The 20218-nt window shown below is 42.9% G+C and overlaps 1 protein-coding gene across 5 annotated transcripts; it reads left to right on the top strand.

Moving 5' to 3' along the window:
• The first annotated feature begins 328 nt into the window (after window positions 1-328).
• ktn1 (kinectin 1) lies at window positions 329-19453 on the top strand. 5 transcript variants are annotated; one of them, XM_018690154.2, is made up of 36 exons: window positions 329-495; window positions 5403-6133; window positions 6412-6570; window positions 6699-6812; window positions 6927-7057; window positions 7186-7290; window positions 7427-7567; window positions 7702-7808; window positions 8128-8272; window positions 9058-9154; window positions 9263-9447; window positions 9702-9791; window positions 9875-9912; window positions 10001-10091; window positions 10412-10480; window positions 10601-10638; window positions 10752-10842; window positions 11036-11104; window positions 11202-11239; window positions 11657-11747; window positions 11883-11995; window positions 12082-12178; window positions 12384-12424; window positions 12548-12638; window positions 13446-13532; window positions 15101-15190; window positions 15313-15399; window positions 15479-15568; window positions 15661-15753; window positions 15868-15936; window positions 16062-16145; window positions 16626-16709; window positions 17838-17921; window positions 18016-18111; window positions 18198-18308; window positions 18420-19453. In XM_018690154.2, exons 2-36 carry the CDS (start codon window positions 5404-5406, stop codon window positions 18447-18449), a joined length of 3876 nt encoding a protein of 1291 aa, XP_018545670.1. In that variant the 5' UTR covers window positions 329-495; window position 5403; the 3' UTR covers window positions 18450-19453. The 5 variants fall into 5 exon arrangements, with proteins under 5 accessions (XP_018545670.1, XP_018545671.1, XP_018545669.1 ...); XM_018690155.2 differs by having other exon boundaries at window positions 6696-6812; window positions 12387-12424; XM_018690153.2 differs by having other exon boundaries at window positions 6696-6812.
• The last annotated feature ends 765 nt before the right edge of the window (window positions 19454-20218 follow it).

The raw sequence follows: 20218 nt of genomic DNA, 5'->3' as shown, positions 1-20218 counted from the left end.
ATGTATATAAATTGTGGCAAGATATACGTTTAATTGATTAAGAAAAACTGTCCTAATACTATGGTCGATAAAAAAGAGAAGTTGTGCGGTTAGGTCACAATACACCCCGGATACACTGGAAGTCCCCATAGAAATATTAAAGTTTCTTGTACTCATGTGTCTACGGACTTTGGGGAAGTGCAATGACCACTCCCCTGACTGCTCTTGTCAATTGTAAGATTTTTTAACCAAGGATGTCTCGAAAGGGCGGGGCTATCTCTTGTCGTGTCTTGTGCAAATACGGCTTCGCTCGGTGCGCCTCGAGTTACAAATCAAGCGTTCCCCAGCAGCCTGCCTATGACCCGCCCCCGCAAACCAGAAACAGCAGATAGTCTGACGGATAGCGCAGAAGAAAGCCAGGCTGGAGCTGCCCTGGGAAGTCAGGAGTCTGCTGGAGTCAACGCAGAACAACGCCATTTCACCACTAGCTAAGGGAACAGCACACTGAAGCTACAGGTATGCTGCGAGAAGCTTTCAACACCGACATTGTGTTTATTTCTTGTCAAAAAGCCGCTCACCCCAGTCTTAGCGTTGCTAAGCTCTTTACCCAGGCCTGGGAGCGGCCCTCAGGACTTTAACGGAAGAATGGAGCAGCAGACCGGGTCAGAGATTTCAGGAGACAGGGAGGCTGGGTCACCAGCGAGACGAGGCCCGCTGGGGCAAACGTCCACGCCTCCAGACGGGCTGAGAGCTTGTGAAAGAGAAACAAACTTGGGCGGCCCTGTTAACATTTTTGCGGGTCACTTTTATCGCTGAAGACTTCCTCTATACTAATAATTGGATTGGCCGGCTCACGTTAGTTGGCTAGCGTTTATGTTAGCTAGCTCATTCATAGTGCTGAGTAGTAGCCACTCAGAGATACGAACTTGAGTGGCAACCAAGCCTTTTACTGTATGAATTGAGCTATTGTAACAATTATATCCATGTCCACGCCGTTGGTTAGCCCCCACTGTTAAACATGTTTTTGTTAGTCATGTTGGTGAAGTGAGCTTCCCGTCGGCGTGTGTGTCGGTTTCATGGTTGCTCTGATCATAACGTGTGACTTCAGAGCTAGCTGGGCTATCTTAGCTAGGAAGATCAGATCAGATCAGCTCTGATTTCTCTGTGGTTACGGTCTGTATCCACAAGCAGCCTTTTCTTGGTGTAAGAACAGCTGCCGTTACGTATCTTGGTTCAGTAGTCTGTACAAGGCCCACGAGTAGACATGACCTAGCATGCTGGGACATTCAGTTCTCAACCTTAGTGGTCTACCCTCGTTGACTGGTGAAGTGACTTGCTGGACAGCACCCTATCTCAAAGACACGTAGAGGTGGTATTTATTTTTTCTGTTACTTGAAATGAGGCGATGACTTAAGATATGACTATATAACTGTCACACTGTGTCCCTATGACTTGTTTAACCGAGCTTATTGCTAAGTTAACTCTGAACGGAAGTACTTTTCTATCTCTCAAAGACTCATCAGCCATTCCTTGAAGAAACTTTGGCTTAGAGTATACAAAGGTATTCCTGAGCTCCTTCTCTCTCGGCATGGTGTCAGATCCGTCTGGCATTGCCCATTTCCTTGAGATCTGTCTATAGATAAGGTCTTATCTAGGGTGTCTTGGTTTTACTTGATGCGCCATGCTCTCCAATTTCCTTGTCACAGTCTCACCAGAAAGACCAGAGCATGTCAGACTACTAATACCCATTTGTTAATGTTCACCACTACAATCAGATGCTCTACTGTGTACTTTGCTACTTTCTGTTTAGTTTATTACCTGAATCCTGATAAAGGTGTAGTGTCAGTTTGTTAGTCTGACAGTTAAACTACTCAGACAGAGCCAACTCCCAGCTGTTCTACCACTTAGGAAGATGAAAGATCAGTGTCTGATGATCATCACTGGGCATATTATATTTATAGATTGGCTTGACTTGACATTAAATTTCTTTGAAACCCAGTGGCTATACGTTTTTATTTTGTCATTCTTCTATTAATTAAAACAATGTAAGACCATGCAATAATTTTAGAAATATAAAGTATGTATTAAGTTGTAGCAAAATATACAATTAATCATTGAGGAAATACTGTCCAGATAGTATAGAAGATAAAAAACTTAAATGAGATGTGTGGTTAGGTCATTAAACACCATAGATATACTCACTCTAAACTAGATTATTTTTAGTAACCTGTGATCGCTGAAACATTTTGGATAAAAGCTGTTGCCTTTAGACAGTAACAGTTGTTCCACATTCTGAAAGTGGTTACAGTATTACTACAAGGGGATAAAGTGACTGCCAGTGTAGCTTTTTATAACCTTTATTTTTCACAATTTGGGTGTTAAACTCTGCCATAAATTCATTTGGTACAGAAGCTATATGCTTAGTTTTAAACAAATGTTATCATCATTTGATATGAAAGTTTGTATCGTGATAACATTTTCAGCCATTTTGCCAAGCACAAGCACCATCTTAGTCTAATTCTGAGCCAGGAAAACGCTGGTGACACATACTGTAGACACTGTGCATTAGAGTAACTCTGTTCTTCCCTGGATAATTAGTGTGCTTTTTAGTGTCCTGTTGCCATCTTCAAGATGTTAAGTGTAGAATGCTGCATGACCTGGTTTTCAAGCACTGTCTACACTGCTTTTTGGGCCTGATAATTATGAGGAGTTCCCTCTGTGTCCATGCCTGCCAAATCAGGAGGCCTGGCCAGCCAAGTGGCTAGATTCCGGGGAGCCAACAGCCCGAGAGGGCTTTGTCCTCCGGGCTCATTTTGATGCTGGGACAAGGCTCAGGCTGCACAAGGAAACTCACACACCTTCCACTCTGAGGCTTGCTACTGAAAGAAAATGAGCAGGCTTTGCATTTTTACACTACCTACTCCACCCATACTTTATATGCCAAGAGGCTATGTTGCTTTAAGAGTGGTTTCGCAGCTTCATTTGACATGGTAGTTTCCTGGAACATACAGTCAATGTAACATAAAAAAGAATTTCCTGATTTGTTAGCCACTGAAAGTTTGCCATCAATCCATATTACCTTACCTCATTCATGGTGTGTCTGTAGTACATTTTGTTCTATAGCTTCTTTATGTCTTTGGTCCTAAATTCTAAAACTTGTGGCCTAGCTTGTTTATGTTCAGGTTTTAAACAATCAAGGACACTGAAAGTTTTTTCAATCTGTGCTTGCTGTTTATTAACCTTAGTGAGTGGTTTCTGTACTGACATTGGGCACTCTGTGCTGAGTTTGCACCATGAAACCAACAGCTAGCACTCTGCTCACAATCAACATATTTTTATGTGTTTGCCCCCAGATGTAGCCTATGGAGTGTATAGGAATGTACAGAAACACCCCAGAAGAATAGGTGTTAAATGTAAAAGGCAAATAGACTGTACATATTCAACTAGTTAAGAACAGCCAATCTGATCTATTTGTCAGAGTCAATACTCTTCAAAAAAATGTTATATAATGAAAATTTGTAAAAGAATAGTTTCAAAAATGTTATATAACAAGGACCTTTTAGTTCATGCTCAGAGGAAAAGGTTGGTGCTTGAAAGGTAGAATCATTTTTCACTATAAGATAATTTAAATATTAAACATATTAACAAGTCTGGTACATTTTTTGTGTGTTGTGGAAGACGTAATGAGAGGTTATCGAGGTGGGAGTGAAACCAAGTCAACATTATACTATAGCCTAAGCCTGTCAGTCCACAGGAAGCCCTGCAGTGGAAAGTTATTCTTAAATGTATTATCATGGGTAATCTCCTTAATCCAAATTACTGAAGAGGTCTGCTCTACGACACTGACTCCTACACTATATTGCTGGCACAGATCTTGGGTATAGGATGGGATTGTGCAGCACTTCACGTCACTTGCTGTTGCTGCCACTCTGTATTGTTGACAGCACAATGCTGCTGTCGTCACCCAGGGCTTAACTTGTCACCGTTTTCAAACACTGGTTTTATTTTCGTAATAAGTGACTAAGTTTGCTCAAGGTAGATACTCTTCAGGTACACCATTATCGATTCTGCCTCACAACCAACTCAGTGCTTGTCATGTAAAACGTGGTGTCTAAGATGTTTAATCAAAAAATAAAGTAAGAAAAAAAGGAAATGCTGCAAGATCCCTGTGTATTCTAACACCTACCATAGAAATTATTTCTATTTTTTTATTGAAATTCTCAGCAGTGTTGGAACATTTCTTTGACTAATCAGATTGGTCAGCTGAGAAAGTGCATTAAGTGATTATACATATGATATACATAGGCTGCAGTTGCTATGACAAATAATCTTTAACAGCCATCATGCAGGCATTTCCTCAGTATTGTTTATGCCACGGCAAAGGCAAATCGTTAGAGATTGATAATGCTTACAGTTGGTTTGGTTTTATAGTTTCTTCTAATGAGATAAAAAAAAACACATTGTGTATTAAATTATTACTGCTTTATCTGCATTGATTCCACCTCAGTTCATTCTTACTCTGTAGCCTTGAGGAGACAACACATAGTTCCTAAGAATATCTTTGGCAGCTGCTAAACTGACAAAATCTCAGGACCTCTTGACTCTGTAAACTTTGCCTGCAGTGGAAGAAGAGCCTCTTCTCCTTTGGCTTGAAGCAGGCAGGGGCCAAACTGCAGCTGCAGCAGACTTCAGCGGGTGACACTTGCATGTGGGTGTATTTTTGCCTCTTGCAAATTCATTCTGATATGAGTCTAGAATACCACCATGTCACCCTTGTGGGGGCTGAAGGAGGGAAGTGACTAAATGAGGCAGTGAGCCATCTTCTTCCTAGCCTAGTTGTCTCTCTGACGTTCTTGACCTATTTTGTACCCTTTTAAGCCAATGTGACTGAAGTATATGGCTTTTATTATTCTTTTGTCTGTCTGGCTCTTACAAGCCATGTTTCACGTAGATGCGCTTTACTATACTATACTATATAAAGGTAAAGAGGATGTTAAGCTGTGTAGCAGGGGTGGTGTTGTCTAATTGGATCATATCACTAAGAGAGGACAGGGTGTCAGCAAGAGTCCTCTCACTCACACCCTCTCAGCGCTATTGATGTACAAACACCTCCACCCCTCATATCTCATACTCTCACCAGTTCACACATCACAGAGTAGCCCTCATGGCCAGTAGCAGTGGTTGACCTGCAACTAATATTCTCTCAGGAGCTCAGGCAAGTGCAGCAGGATTTTACTTTGGATAGACTGTGAGCAGCAAGCTGAATGTACATGACATGTACATTGTGGTCTCTGGATTTGAGTAGCCTTTGCCAGTTACCTTTGCTGGTAGGAATCTATTACCATAATGTCACACACAGTATTGGTATTGATTGTATGGCCTAAACTAATTTTCTTCCTTTCTTTCTCCTTTTTTAAATTCAGAATGGCAGTGGATATCTACGACTCTCAGTACCTGCTCATCCTGGCCCCTTCCCTGGTCATTGCCCTCATGTTCCTCTTCTTCTGGCTCTTCATGAAGGAAACCTCTTATGATGAGGTGCTGGCCAGGCAGAAACGTGACCTCAAGCTACCACCATCCAAGCCAGACACCCGCAAGAAGAATGAAAAGAAGAAGAGCAAGAAAAAGGAGAGTGCCAGTGGGGGAGGCGGTGGAGGTGGCGGAGGTGGAGGAGAGTCAGAAGAGGACCTTCGGGACTTTGATATGGCTGACGGTGCCAACAGTTCAACTCAAGAGGTAGAGGAGGAACCCGTACCTGTGGTTACGCCAGATCCGGCTCCACCAGCACCCACTCCTTATGTGCCTGTTCCATTGTTAGCCGAGGCTCCTGCCGGTCTGAGGGAGAGAAAGAAGAAGGAGAAAAAGGCTGCCAGGGCTGCTGCAGCTGCTGCAGCAGCGGCTACAGCTACAGCTACAGCTACAGCTACAGCTACAGCTCCTCCCCCTGAGGAACCAGAAGTGAACGGCTCCAAGCCGGTCAGCCGCAAGGCAGAGCCACCTCTAGCTGCGAGCAAACAGTCCAGCCCTCCCTCTCCCCAACTTGAGGTTCAGGTCCAGGTCCAGGTCCAAGCTGCCCAGGCTCCTGTTCAGGCTCAGACCCCTCCCCAGATCTCTGGGAAGAAGAAGGAGAAGAAGAAACAAAAAGCAGAGCCTGGTGAGTCACCAAGAGTACAGTTTCTCGTTGATGTGATGCTGTGTTTATTTGGAAAACATGAAAATTGCTAACTGGCTGTTTCATTCAATAAATACTTTAAGTTATAGTGAGTTTTGCTAGAAAAGTGTGAGGAGCTAAATAAGCTGTAGCAGCTGATTCATCAAGTTAATAGCTTTAGCCCAGTCGCTTCAGTGGTGATTGAATATATTCTTTTCACCAGTCTCAAGGCAGACTGCCTGACACTGACAGAACTCTCCCCTTGCTTGACCCTTTTCTAGTGGATGACCAGCAAACAGAGGTTAAAGCAGAGCAGGCTCCAGCACCAGTCAAGAAGGAGGCTCCCATTGTGGCTGAAACCAAAGTTATGGATGGTGCAGCACCAAGTGTTACCTCTGGCAAGAAGAAGAACTCTGCAAAGAAACAAAAGACAGAGCCTGGTAATGATGATGATACAGTGGTCCTACCTGCTAAATTATGTCTGTTTCTTTAACATATCAGGACATGTGCTGAAACTGGTGCGTGACCTTTTGACTTGGTAATCAACTATTTTTCTCACGTCCAGTAGATGAAGCCCACGTTCTGGCTGACTCGGCAGCTTCTGCCAACCACCAGGCAGCTCATAACAACGATGTACCATCCAAAGGGTCTGGCAAGAAACAGAAGAATGAGACTGACAAAGGTAAAAGAAAAAAAAAAAAAAGTCTGTTCCTGTTTTTGGTTCGTCTCGCTATCCTACTGTCCAGCCATATATTAACCTGCTCAACTCCATCTCCTATCTGCTGTGTTTTAACAGAGAACTCAGAGGTGAAGCTGAAGGAGCTCCTGTCTGGTCTGTCCAGCCTGGCTCTGTCAGAGGCCGAGGCTATCAGTGTGATGGCCCTGCTCCGAGAAAAGAGTCCTAATGCCTTGGATGCCTGGCACAAAGTGAGAGATTAATAAGTGAAACATTTGCATTAGGTGTTTTTGACAAGTGACACTATATGGCAGTAGAGCTGGTATTTGTAGTTGGATGTACTATGCCCACTTTTTAAAATTCTATCTCTCACTACCAGACTGCAGCCAGGCCTGACCCAGCTGCCCAGGAACGAGAACGACTCCTGACAACTCTTCAGGAAGAGGCCTCCATTGCCAAGGACAAAGTGAAACAGCTCAGCCAGGTCTAGATTCCTATGTTCTACGTAATGAAGTACACAATATGATTAGTAATTTATTTAAAGCTTATTCTTCATACCTCAGGAATCTCTTCCTTTCTTACAGCAAAATGCTAACATGCCCTGTTTCCTTGTGTTGCAGGAACTTCAGGTGGAGAAGCAAAAGACAGGGCGGGTGGAGGCCATGATGAGGGAGCAACGTGCAGCCATGGAGAAAGACTTAGGTAGCATGCAGGCCAAAGCACAGGGCAGTTACCAGGAGCTCCAGACCATGCAGATAAAGGTGAGGGCTTTGATTTCTAGCATACATACTGAGAGGAATTCGGATGTGTTTAAAAAAAAAATGTGAAGGAACCCATACCTTATGGCGTTCTTTTCAGGACTATACTGAGACTGAGTCCTGTTGTTTATGTGTAGTTCCAGCAGGTGAGGGAGCAGCTGGAAAGCCAGATCACTCGACTGCAGCAGGAGAACGGCATCCTGAGGGATGCAGTCAGCTCTGCCACCAACCAGATGGAGAGCAAGTCAGTGCAACACCACAATAGATAACAATCTACTGGCCATCCTATCTAGAGCTTCATACATGTCTCATATGTTCAGCTTTGTGAAACATTCAGTGATCCAATTCATATTAGAATTTCAGTTCTTTGTCTTTGCCTTTTAGTTCAGATTTCCTATTATAAACATTATTTCCATCTGCATACACAGTATGCAGAATATGAGTATAAAATGCCCTGTACAGACTATTTGTAACTTAATTCATCAACAACCTCTGCTCTGATAAAGCCCTATCAACAGTTCTCACAACACTCATTTGTGTTTGGTGTGTATGTTACTTGATAGGAATTCAGCAGAGCTTAACAAGCTACGTTCTGAGTATGCTGGTCTGATGAAAGAGCTGGCAGACAACAACAGCAAGCTGCAGCAGGAGGAGCACCAGAGGAAGTCACTGGAGGTCAGCTACAAGCAGAATGTGTCCCAGCTGGAGGTACGCTAATCCAGATGCACAATGTGTTTATTTAGCCTCTGCTTCAGTTTCCACAGCCGAGACAAAAAATGAACTGAGCTGGACAAAACCTGAGCATACCGCGCAGCTTCAAATCTGGTTCATGGGTGTGGTAGAGTTACCAGGGAAATGGGAGGAGGTTGTAGTGGAAGTCCTGTGGAGGGTTGTGGGAAATAGAACCTAGGCTGGGAGGATTGTGTTGGCTTTGGAAGCTGGAATGCTTGAGGCTTTGTGCTGTGTATAAACAACACTTTCCTGCTAGACACCCAGGTCAGGCTTTCCTGTCTTTTCATTGACCACGATCAAAGATGGAAATCTAAGTTTCTGGCTCGACACAGACGAGTCTCAGCAAAGAACTTGAGCAGGATGCCAAGAGCTTAGAGTTGCACTGTCTTGAAAAATCAATGAAACAAAGCCCACAAGATGTTTTGCAGTTTAGATTTAGCATTAATTTAGTTAGACAGATATAGAACTCTATTTGAATTCTTAGGGAAAACGCTGACTAGAGGTTCATAGGCTTTTTGTAAGTCTGGAGGCCTTTTTCAAATCAAACTCCATCAGTGACCCAACAGTACTGGTATTGACGTTGAGAGGAAGATGGAAGGATATTATTTATTAACACAGTGGTACAAGTCCAGGGAGAGTCTAACACTACCAGGTTTAGGGTTTAAATTCCCCTTTAAGCCGCCCCGGCTAAAAATGTTGTGTGCTAGTGTAATGTGGGGAAGAAAAGTGTTCATTAATTGAATATATCTCTCGATCCAAAGGCTCAACTGCAGGACGCTAAGCGACGCTGGGAAGAACTGCAGAACTTCCTCCACAATGTCAATGCTGAGAGAGAGAAGCTTCAAGCCTCTAAGCAAGGTGTTAAAACATAACCTTACACTAAAACGTTACATTGTGAATTCTAACAAATTTGAAGAGTAGAGAGTTTTATTCAGCATCTTAATGCCTCTCTGTGTGTGGGTGCAGAGCTCCACAGCCAGCTGCTGGCGGTCGAGACAGAGATGAACAGCAAGAACAAGGAGATCCAGACCCTTCACAGCAGCCTGACCGAGGCCATAGTCTCCAAGGAGCGGCTGGAACAGAGAGTGATCGAGCTCATGGAGATGTCCCAGCACAGTATGCCTGATGACTCACTGCAGGCTCGGGTCCAGGTGAGTCACCATCAACATCACGTACTCAAAATCATCAGCAAAATTTCCATCACTAGTCTGTCTTATTTGTACATCTTATTTGGAATTTTATCAAATAGAGTTGAATTGAGAGTCACATTGCTTTACACTAATGGATTCTTAAAATGCATTTTAGTGCTCTAAGGTGTTTATTCCATATTGGGATGCAGAGTGAATTTCTCTCTTAAGCAGACACTCACTTCTTGTATTTGCTAATACAGTCCTGTTTTTAACAGGAACTTATGAATGAAAACAAAGGTTTTCAGGTCCAGAATGAAACACTGCAAGTCCAGAATGAGAGTCTACAAGCCCAGATCTCTTCACAGGTATATGGGTCAACCTCATAGAATAAGATTTCCACCTGCGTAACTGCGTGTAGGCTAATGAGATCTCTTTCCATCTCATTTAGGCCACCCATGTCTCCCACATTGAGGAGCTACAGAAGCTGTAAGAATAAAATGCTCCCCTTTTAATTTTAGTGATTGTGTTTATTGCATTGTGCTGTTTTTTAATGTGTTCTCCCTGCTTTGTCCAGATTGGCTGAAAAGGAGTTGCAGAGGAAGAGTCTGGAGGATTCTCTCAATGCTGAGAGGAGCAGTGGAGCCAGTAGAGAAACTAACATGCAGGTATAGCCATGAGCGCCTCATCTACAGCTTCTTATACTAACATTGCATTGGTTCATTAGTTGGCAGGAATTTGGTAAACATGTTCTAAGCCTCTCATGCTGAGCAGGAATATGGATTGGAAACCATCTATACCACCCTACCAGAAAGATGGCATGATGGTGCACATTTACGGAGGCCAAAGCAGTATAATCTTTCTCCTGGTTTTATAAACGCAAAAATGAATTATGTCATTGTTGAAACTGTTGCACGGCCTGTCAGATCCTGTCTTGGCAAAATAAATGTTGACTCTCACTCCTGCCTCTGTCTTCTCCCCTGCGCAGGCCTTGCACAATGAGAACATGTCACTGAAGGCAGAGATTCAGAATCTGCAGGCACAGATTTCTGATCAGGTTAGATATATACACTGACTATTTTTTCCCTTTCAAATTTAAAAGGTCTCCCATGTGTTTGTGTGTTTTTCTGTTTGACACACCCTGTCTTTCTACCTGCCTTTGCCTCTCCCCATGCAGACTGCCTCCCAGCTGGCTTTGGACCAGTTCCAGAAGAGGTGTGTGTGGAAACTAGCATATTTTGAATACAGTAGCTGGTTAAGCTTGTTACTCCAATCACGGCTAATTAAAGATAATAATGACCTTTTGTAAAACATTGCTTCCTATGCAGTGTCCGGGAGAAGGAGGAGAACATGAAAACAGTAGAGGACCTGCTGGAGAAGGGGCTGATTGAAGTGGCCAACAAGGAGGAAGAGCTAAAGGTATCTGTTTTCTCTGGGTTAAAAAAAGGGGGGTGGCTAACAGTAGCAAATCCTGAAAACGTGCTGTGTCACACACAGACCTGCATTTGACTGACATCAGCATCCTTAAAGTGACTCTGCATTTCACTGGCTGCCTTGTAATCACAATCCCTAATGGGCCAGAGTCTTTAAGTCATTTATTTCCCTGATGTAGGCTGTAAGAGAAGAGAACGAGGCACTGAAAGAAGAAGTAGAGGGCCTTAAGAGAAAGACGGCAGAACAGGCGAGTTGGTCTAAAACCTGTATAAAAATAGATTTCCTGAGTTTTGCATCTTTTTCTGTATATACTTGTTTTACATTTCCATTTCCCCTGTTCACAGGCGTCATCAGAGTCAATAGTGGAGGAACTACAGAGCAAGTAAGATCAGTCGAGTTGTCTTTGGTATTTAGAGATCATGATAATGTAGTAGTACAAAGTCTTATGTTCACCCACCCTGTCTGCACACAGATAAAAATATCTAAGTTGAGTCTCAGTAAGTCTAATCACTCAGTGGTGGCAGCTTTGCCAACTGATGCAAGTCATGATTACATATTTTGTAACTAAAGGTTACAACGTATTGTACTGTGGGCATATCAAATCTAATTCCTTCAGGACACTCCCTATGCACACTCTGGATAGTAATTCTTTTAACACTAGATTTTGGCTGACACCAGTGGCTGTGCTTTGTTAAATGTGCTCTTGTACTGGGTATCATTATATATGGTGATATCAGCAGATTCTGTGTGACTTTAAAAGGTTCTGTATAATGAATCCTTGTCTCACTGTGTTTTGTAGGATCCAAGAGAAAGAAGTGAAGCTAAAATCAATGGAGAAGAGTCTCCAGGCAGCACAAGACAGCAGCTCCACCAGAGAGAAGACGGTTGAGGTGTGGGCTTTTCTTTATCGATGAAATACTGGTTTTGTGCGTGTTTCAAGAGACCACAAATGCTACTCTTCATGTTGTTTCTGTCATTTTGTCCTAGTTTGAACTCTTGTGTCTGAAGCAGCTTTTGTCTCACAGTCTCTGGAGCAGCAGTTGGCCGCCCTGCAGGCAGAAATGGAGCAGCTGAGACAGAAGGAGATGCCAGAAGAGCTGACCAGCTCTGGTACCCAGCTCCAAGAACTCCAGGCACAGTGAGTTAACCCAACAAAATCACCTTGCAGTCCTCCCAGCGCAGCTCTCACAAATCAGACTTATGATGAGCAAATCTGACCCGCAGGCTAGCAGCGAAGGACCAGGAGATCCAGATGCTGCAGGCTGAGCTGGAGTCACGGACTAAGGAGATGAGTGAGAAGATGGAGCAGGTACACCAACAGGTGAGGAAGGGTTTCCAAAAACTGCTGACACATTTTATGGTTTCAATTGAGAAGATTTGCTGAAGCGTAAAAGAACAAATTTAGTTGGAGGAAATTGACTCTTTTGATGAAGAATATGTGATTTCACAGATATTGATGTTAAATTCTCATTCAGTCCTAGATTTAATTGAGTGTTGTTTTTTTTTAACTTCCTCAAATCAAATAGCAGTCAAACACAGCAGTGCCAAGCCCAGAGCTTCTTATAGCGTGAGTAATGTAGGATGCTATATCATGACACATGATCATTTTTACACACCTTTATTTTCATTTTAAAGGACCCTTAACTACATAATTATGTTCATAACAAGTTGTTATGTTGTTGTTTATCAGGTTGTCAGAGAAGGACAAGCAGGTCTCAGATCTGCAGGCTGAGCTGGCTGAGCTGAGGGACTCACTGGAGCTTCATAGGAAGAAGAACAATGTAGGTTTCCTACAGTGATGACTTGAGCTGTATAACACCAGTAACTGCTCTGGTCTAGCCCTGCGAGACATCACCCCTCTCCCCTTGTGTGGTATCCCAAAACACTCCCGTCACACTCGAGTTATACACTGCATACATCCATACTCCCTGTTGTCCACTGCCACTTAGTCTCACTTGTTTTGCTTTTTGTTCTTTTTAGAAAAATATTTTAAAACAAAACAGAAAGATTTAGCTAAGGTTGTGTTTGCGACATGATTTTACACATCAGTACAGATGTCTATTTTGATTTGGATTGCTTAAGCTGAGTGTTGCATAACAGGGCTTCCAACCTACTCTTGTTATGCTCGCCGTTGGCCATGATGTTTCAGCAAGCTTGTCTGTGCTTGTGGGTGATTCAGAGCATTAGAAACTCGCCTACCTTTTATTTTTGAGAGAGGCTCATTTGATTTGAAAAACATACTTATGTGGACTTTGTTTTTTCATTTTTGCATCTGATATATGTCTGTAGACAGCATTTCCTTAATTTGAATAGAGAGTACTCACAGAACATTGTTACTATACATATCTTGCGTACTGTGCATGTTGATTTTACCAATACGAGGTGTGAGACTGAGACTCTCGAGGCGATTTGCTCATACTTATTTTTAGCGGTTGGAGTATGGGTGAAAAGCAGAGTGTAGTCATTTTGATATAAGAAATGCGTTCGGTTTGTTCTGTTACTCTTCCAGTCTGTATTTGAGGGTCACTGAATGCATTTTCCCTGAGGCTAAACTGAAAGTAGTATCTCTCTGGAACTGACCAAAACAGGAGCTTCGGGAGAAAAACTGGAGTGCAATGGAAGCTCTGTCAGCCACCGAGTCCATGCTTCAAGGGAAACTCAGCAAAGCTGTCAAGGTTCGACACCCCACCTCAGTCTTCACTCTAGTTCCAATCTGATGCATCCTCCCCTCCCAAAAAAATGCTGTTTTTTGCCATAATTGACCCAGTGAGATTTATTTTCCACCATCATCCATAACAAAGCTGCATACTCATTTACCTCACTCTCCCCCCTCCCCTTTGTGTTTTGGCCTCAAGTTCTCAATTGGCTGTGTGCTGAGCTGTTGAACTATGCTACTCCCCTTGGGAATCTCAGACTTTATTAACTTAACAAATATTGTTTTTTTTTCTTTTTTTTTTTCTTTTTTTTTTTAGCAGATATATTTTTGCTTTAAGCTCTGAAATATAAAAGATTTCTCTTTGCCCAAAGCTCAGGCTGATGCTTGGAAATGAGTGTGCAGTGACCTAGAAATGATTTCACTAGATATCATTAGATTGAGATTCATGGTAATCATTTTGCAGCTTCTTGTCTTTCTGTCATGTGACTCATTTCTAGCATGTTTTCCCCCATTCTGCTTTGTGACATCCATACTGTCAATATCACCAGTCAATCAGTCAATGAAAATCTGTTAAATTTACTTCAATTTTAAGGATGTATGATCACTCAAAATTTGTAATGGATATGTAGCAGTGTACTTATGTTTCTCAATGCTCTGTATTCACAACTGAAATGTCTTTGTTCCAAGTGTAAGTAAATGTGAAACAGAATCTACAGTATACTTCATGTACTTGTAGGTCTCTTCCTGTAGACAGAGTGGGCTACCAGATAGTGGTTCTATTAACAGTTGCAGTGACGTGTATATTTTTGCCATCTTCCCCCTCTCCATCAGGGGAAGGGTACATGCTGAACTATTAGCAGCTGCTGTTCTGTCATCTGAGTACAGTAGGAAGCACCTTCTCAGAGCTGAGCCAGGGAGTTCCTTGGCAGCTGTTGTGTACTGTCAGTGCATGCTGGTTGGTTGCATTCAACTCCACACTCATCTCAGAGCTGCCTTGTGACACAGTGTGTTAATGTGAATAGCGGTTAGAGTGCCAGCTGGCTAGTGCCTGGCATGCGTTCTCCCTTCAGGCCCCAGAATGACAGTGCATGATGCTGGCCTATTGTGGGAGGACTGATAGCTACCTTTTTATTTATTGAAGAGTTTCAAGGTACTTTGTACAGTTTCATGAAAAGCAGATTGATGTACTTGTGGTTCAAGAGGGATTGTAGCATGTGATGTGCTCTGAATCTGAGGTTGCAGACATTTGGTGTAGGTGTGGCCTGTTGAAAGATGCTGATTTTTGCTCAGGCTAATTGGATGTGGGAGTGAGACAGCATTTATCCTAGTGCCCTACAGTTGTAATTTAAAATGCTAAATGAATCATTCCTGTGACATTGATTGCAGCAGCATGATGGATGAATTGATGATGACTGGTTTAAAATAGGATTATTTAGATTATAGTGAGGAAAAAGGAAAGGTTGTGGTCATATCTGCTCATATGACCACTGGACCTTGTCTTCGAAGTGACCACATTATTTGAACTGTCATTTGAATAGTCCCATCTTTTTTTCCCCCCCCACTTTACCCCCTCCCATCACCTTGTAGGAGAACCAGACTGCACTGGCAATGTCTCAGGCCGAGTGTCGAGATGTTCTGCACAGACTTCTGCCCCATGTGCCTCTGCCTACTGAACAGGTATGGGTAGTAATGGATTTTTACCTCCGCCAGTTGAATTTGAATACTCCTTTTTTACGCCGTGCCCTTCTCCTCCTGTGTGGTGATGTTTCTCTTTACTTTAAATCTCCTCTTTCTACTAGAATCATCAGGAATGGCTCCACAGATTTGAGAGGGCAGCAGCTGAACACTCAGTTGAACAGTCCACCCCTGCATCAGGGGACTCTGAGGTAAAAAAGATAGAAATATAAATTCAATGGGATTATTTTTTGTAACTGAGGGTATTAATAAATAAGTTTCTCTCACCAGGGACTGGCTGAGAAGCTGAAAGAAGCTGAAGAAACCCAAAGGATCCTACAGAAAGACTGTGAGACGTACAAGAAGGTTTTGGCAGAGACGGTGAGATGATGTGTTTTGTGTTGCGTTCATGGGTGCACAGTGATACTGTCATCTCTTGCCAAACTGAGCTGTCATTCTTGCTGCATCCACAGGAGGGCATCCTGCAGCGTCTTCAGAGCAGTGTGGAGCAGGAGGAGTCTCGCTGGAGGGTGAAGCTGGAAGTATCGCAGGGAGAGCTCAGAGAGGTATGTATTCAAGTTTAGCAAGAAACAACTCCCAGGTCGAATATCAAATCACTGAGGTGATATATTGCAGTGTTTGCTCTTTTTATTGCATCATTCTTATTTCTTGTTCATTAGATGAGCCAGAAAGTCACAGCCCTGGAGCAGGAGATCGAGAGACTAACTGATGGAGCAGAGTTGGAAAATGTTCGTCTCACTCACTCAGATTTCCTCTAAGACTCATTGTTCTTAAAACTCAAAACATTCTGCCATTTTAACTTGTATTTGTCTCAGTTGTTTGTATCTCTGAACCTCTTGTTTTTGCTCTGTAGCTGAGAAGAGAAAAGCAGCATTTGGAGTCCGAGTTGGAGAGGGCAGAGCGTGAGAGTGCCACCTATGTGACGGAGGTCAGAGAGGTGAGCAGAAACTGGCCTTGTTGACCCTTTTTTGTTTGTGATCCTCAGTCTTGTCACAGCATTCATCCTCCTGCAGCAAAAGGACGAGCTTTGTTGTGTGTTAGTTACACTTTTATGTGTGTTTCAGTTTTTATTTTTTTTTGTGACATCTTGTATACTGTTTACTTGAGGTACATTCAATTCACAGAACACACACTTTAAGTATTGTTAAACTAGAAGTACACATGCCTCACTTAATCAGCTCTAGAAATAACACAGTCACACCACCAACCAGACTAACTTAATTTGGTGATTTAGCGTGACGCACAATTGGACTTTATTTCTCACTACATGGCTCTGCTGAATAGTGAGAGGATTCACTTTTTATAGATGCCTCAGACGATCAGCTCATATCACTACGTAGACTGTGTGCTAGTGGTGCTGTCCTGGACTGACTCCTGCAGGCTCCCATTAAACACATCATCTCAAACTTAATTTCAGCTCAAAGATCTGTTGACTGAATTGCAGACCAGACTTGATGGCTCATATACAGAGGCTATCAGACAGAATGAGGAGCTGAATTTGGTAAGAGTTGCTCACCCTCTAGAAATAGAGCTCCTTTTTAAACCTATCCCTATCGCACTCAGCAGTGGCTCTGCACTGACTGCCACAGGACCGGGGTTCTCCATCTTCGGACAAACTGTGGGTCATCGTCCATAACCTCTGTAAATGTGGAGTCATGTGGAGGTGCTGGGAATGTGATGTTGTGAAGTAGCAAATATCAGAGGTTGTGAATGATGACTCATCTTAACACTCGGTGATACTTACAAGACTAACCCTTTCCTCTCTCTGCACTGGCATTCCACTTCATCTCAATGCCATCTAACAAATGGCTTACTAGTCAACTTTTGCTCCTTTTGCAGGGGCCAGAAAATGCTCCATTTGTCCTTTTCAGCTGTAACTTTACTCCACACCTTGAACGTCACACTGTTGTTCCCTCTTCAGCTGTCAAACGAGCCTTGTCTGTCTGTTTTGTCTCATAGTCTTTGTGTTGCCATAATGTCACTGAAGATCTTTCAGGGGTCTTCACTGGCTGCATTCAGACCCACAATAGCACTGTCAAAAAAATGCAACATCCTCATTCAGTCTGGCAAGGGTTCCAAAAAAAACAATCATATGTATTGCTACATTGTTCAGCCATGATGCATTGGCCAATTGGGTACACACACAAGTGTATAATTCCTGGTAGGTTACTTTGAAAGGTGAGTGATGACTCAGTCATATTGTTTATCTTGCCATCATGGAGACACAGGAAAATATGACTGCAGCGGTGATAACTTATGACTGTGCAGCATCATGATGTCTGATAAGCCTCACACATGTATTACTCAAACTGGACTTCCTGTGTCATGATTCATCCTCTCACCAGTACCTGTAGCAACATGCCCACAGTAGCGCAGCCCCTCACACTCTTTTACATGGTGCTATTTTTGGTTTTGATCATGGCCTAAGTAGGACAAGCAAAAACTGTTTTATCTTTGCAAATACTGAGCACTTGAATGTAGGAATTGAGTGTAGATTGTGCTGGCTTGAGGTTTTGAATAAGAGCTCTTTGTGTACATGCAGTGATTAAGTCAAAATGGGATCCACTGGTGTCATTAGGAAGCTATAATGTGCTGTACAAATTGTGCTGAGTGTCTGTTGTGATTCCAGCTGAAAACCCAGCTCACTGAGACTCTGTCCAAGCTGGAGACAGAAGAGAACGAGAGGCAAAAAGTGGCTGGCGATTTGTATAAGGTAATTGAGATTTGTATATTTTGTTCCACTTCTGATATGGGTCTAACTCGAAGCTGTATCAATAACAAGTGGAACTTTCTGGTTCTTCGCACAGGCCCAGCAGTCTCTTGATCTGATTCAGGGGGAGCTCTCAAAAGTGACGGACAACGCTGATGACCTGATAGAGAACAGCAGTCTTTCATCACAGAGAGTGAGTCTGGGGCAGTTTGGGTCTTTGCATGTGTATCTGTTAGGTGCATACATTGAGCTCTAAACCACTCATTGTGTCTCTGGCAGGAGGAGATTGACAGAAAGGAGAAGATGACTGCTGGACTGAACCAAACAGTCAGAGAACTGCAGCAGCTGCTACACGCCGTCAGCCGGCAACTCGCCAAGGGACAGGAAGGGGTAAGGCCCATTAGTATGCTTTTCTTACTGATCAATAAAGCAACATGATAGTAACAAAACAGTGTATTTAAATATGGAGTCTGAACATTTTACATTTGTGATTTCTTCCAGGAGGCTGATAAAGATCTGCCCAAGGTATAGTGAGAGGACGACAGACCACCACGCAGCCACCCTGACTGCACTACAGAGACCGCCTTTGACCTTTGGTCTCATCACTATCACCATTTACACCATATGGTCACACCCAGCCACCTCCTCCCTCCCAACCTCCGTCACCTCACCTGTACTGTAAGCAGCCTCCGACTGACTCTGGCCGAGGCGCTGGCAAACCACTCCCAGACTCACTGTTGGCCACAAAGGAGCAGGCAGAGGTTACTGTTAATTCCAAACACTCCAGCCACTGTACCAAAACAGACACTACTCCACTCCCACCACATTCCTCTTCTTCAGCAACATCACCGGTTAATTTTATTCTAAACTTAAAAATGACATACAGCATAATTTAAACTGCGTGGCAACCATTCCTGTTTAAAACACCTGTATTTTTTCAATGAAATCCTTTTTGAATTCTGCAGTAGTTTTTGTTGTTATTTGTCTCAAGAGGGCAGTGATACAAATTTCCAACTTGACTAAACAAACTTTGGATTTTCAGTCCTTTTTTCTTAACTTAAAGATATGTATTGTTTAAATGTACCAGTTAGTACCTGCTGAAATACACTATGTTGTTGATCTGTTTGCCTCCTGATCAGAAAACTATCACAACCTGTGCATCATTGTGCATTCATGAATTCATAGCTCCATGCATACCTTGGCTCAGTATTGGGTGGGAGAAGGGAGATCAGTAGGGGTCTCAGCATATCAGATGGGTCACTACGTGACTGTAACTATGGAGATGCATGGACAAATTGTAGTCAAGTCTGTGCTGCAGCTCCAGAGAGAAGGGAGTCTATGACCCTGGCTGTGGAAGGAGAAGTCCAGGTCAACAGTGTAGAGGTTTTGAAATCCTACTGCAACTACTCTAGGAATAAGCGTCCCATATCATCTGTAATCAACACTCGCTATATTATTGCTAAGTTCATTAACACTGAAGATTTTGTTCTTTTTGTAACAGGTGATGTTAATAAAAGGGATGCTTGATAAATCTGCCCAGGGTCCTGTGGTGATTCTTTTTCTTCCACTGCACTTCTTTCTCCCTGCCACTGTGGGGCAGCACACAGCCTTAGTTGAAATTTCCTGAATTACATAAATGTGCACAGGGAAATTACAAAGTTTCCGTTCATGTAGCTTTTACCGGCAGGTATATTCTGCTTGGCAAAATATTCACCTGACTTCTCTGTACACTTCTCATAAACTTGTTTGTCTTGCGGTGGTGTTATTTCAGTTAAGTGTTTTGTCCGACAATAGCTGACACCTCTGCGCAGCCTCAGTTATGGAACATTTGGGGTGTGACCAGTTTCCTGTGATGGTAACGTGTTGTATAATCCCTCAGGATTCTGTTAGCTCCTGTATGAGGTTTTACAAAATATTTCCCATCAGTGAAGGAAGTGAAAATGCAACTGGTATCTGAAATAATCCAAAGTTTACCAAGGGCAACTCCTGCCTTGGTGTTGAAAAACATTACTCTGTTGTGGCCACTTGACATTGAGTGGATGAGTATGAAAATACACCGTAAGCCCATAAAGTACATGAGGAGATGTACAAAGATGCATGGATGTGCTAGGAGTAGAGATTTTCTTATGTTATTAAGATTGATCTTTACTATTACTGGCTCATTATACTGAAAGGATAAATACAGGTTCTGTGTCACTGGACTCGACTTTGGGTGTCTGGACAGAAAGCTCTTGCTCTCATCTTTTGCATGTTAAAAGGCCTTTAAAACAACAGGACTGTTGTGCTGGCTGTGTGTCTGT

This window comes from Lates calcarifer, linkage group LG19 (genome assembly GCF_001640805.2).
Source record: "Lates calcarifer isolate ASB-BC8 linkage group LG19, TLL_Latcal_v3, whole genome shotgun sequence".
NCBI classification, from domain to species: domain Eukaryota; kingdom Metazoa; phylum Chordata; class Actinopteri; family Centropomidae; genus Lates; species Lates calcarifer.
This window is presented reverse-complemented; position numbering and strand designations above follow the sequence as displayed.

Excerpts from the sequence above, each read along its gene's own strand:
- ktn1 (XM_018690153.2), top strand. The coding sequence starts at position 5,404 with ATGGCAGTGGATATCTACGACTCTCAGTACCTGCTCATCCTGGCCCCT. Across the intron at positions 17,922-18,015 it reads TGGCTGGCGATTTGTATAAG|GCCCAGCAGTCTCTTGATCT; the intron begins GTAATTGAGATT and ends TTCTTCGCACAG. Across the intron at positions 18,309-18,419 it reads TCGCCAAGGGACAGGAAGGG|GAGGCTGATAAAGATCTGCC; the intron begins GTAAGGCCCATT and ends GATTTCTTCCAG.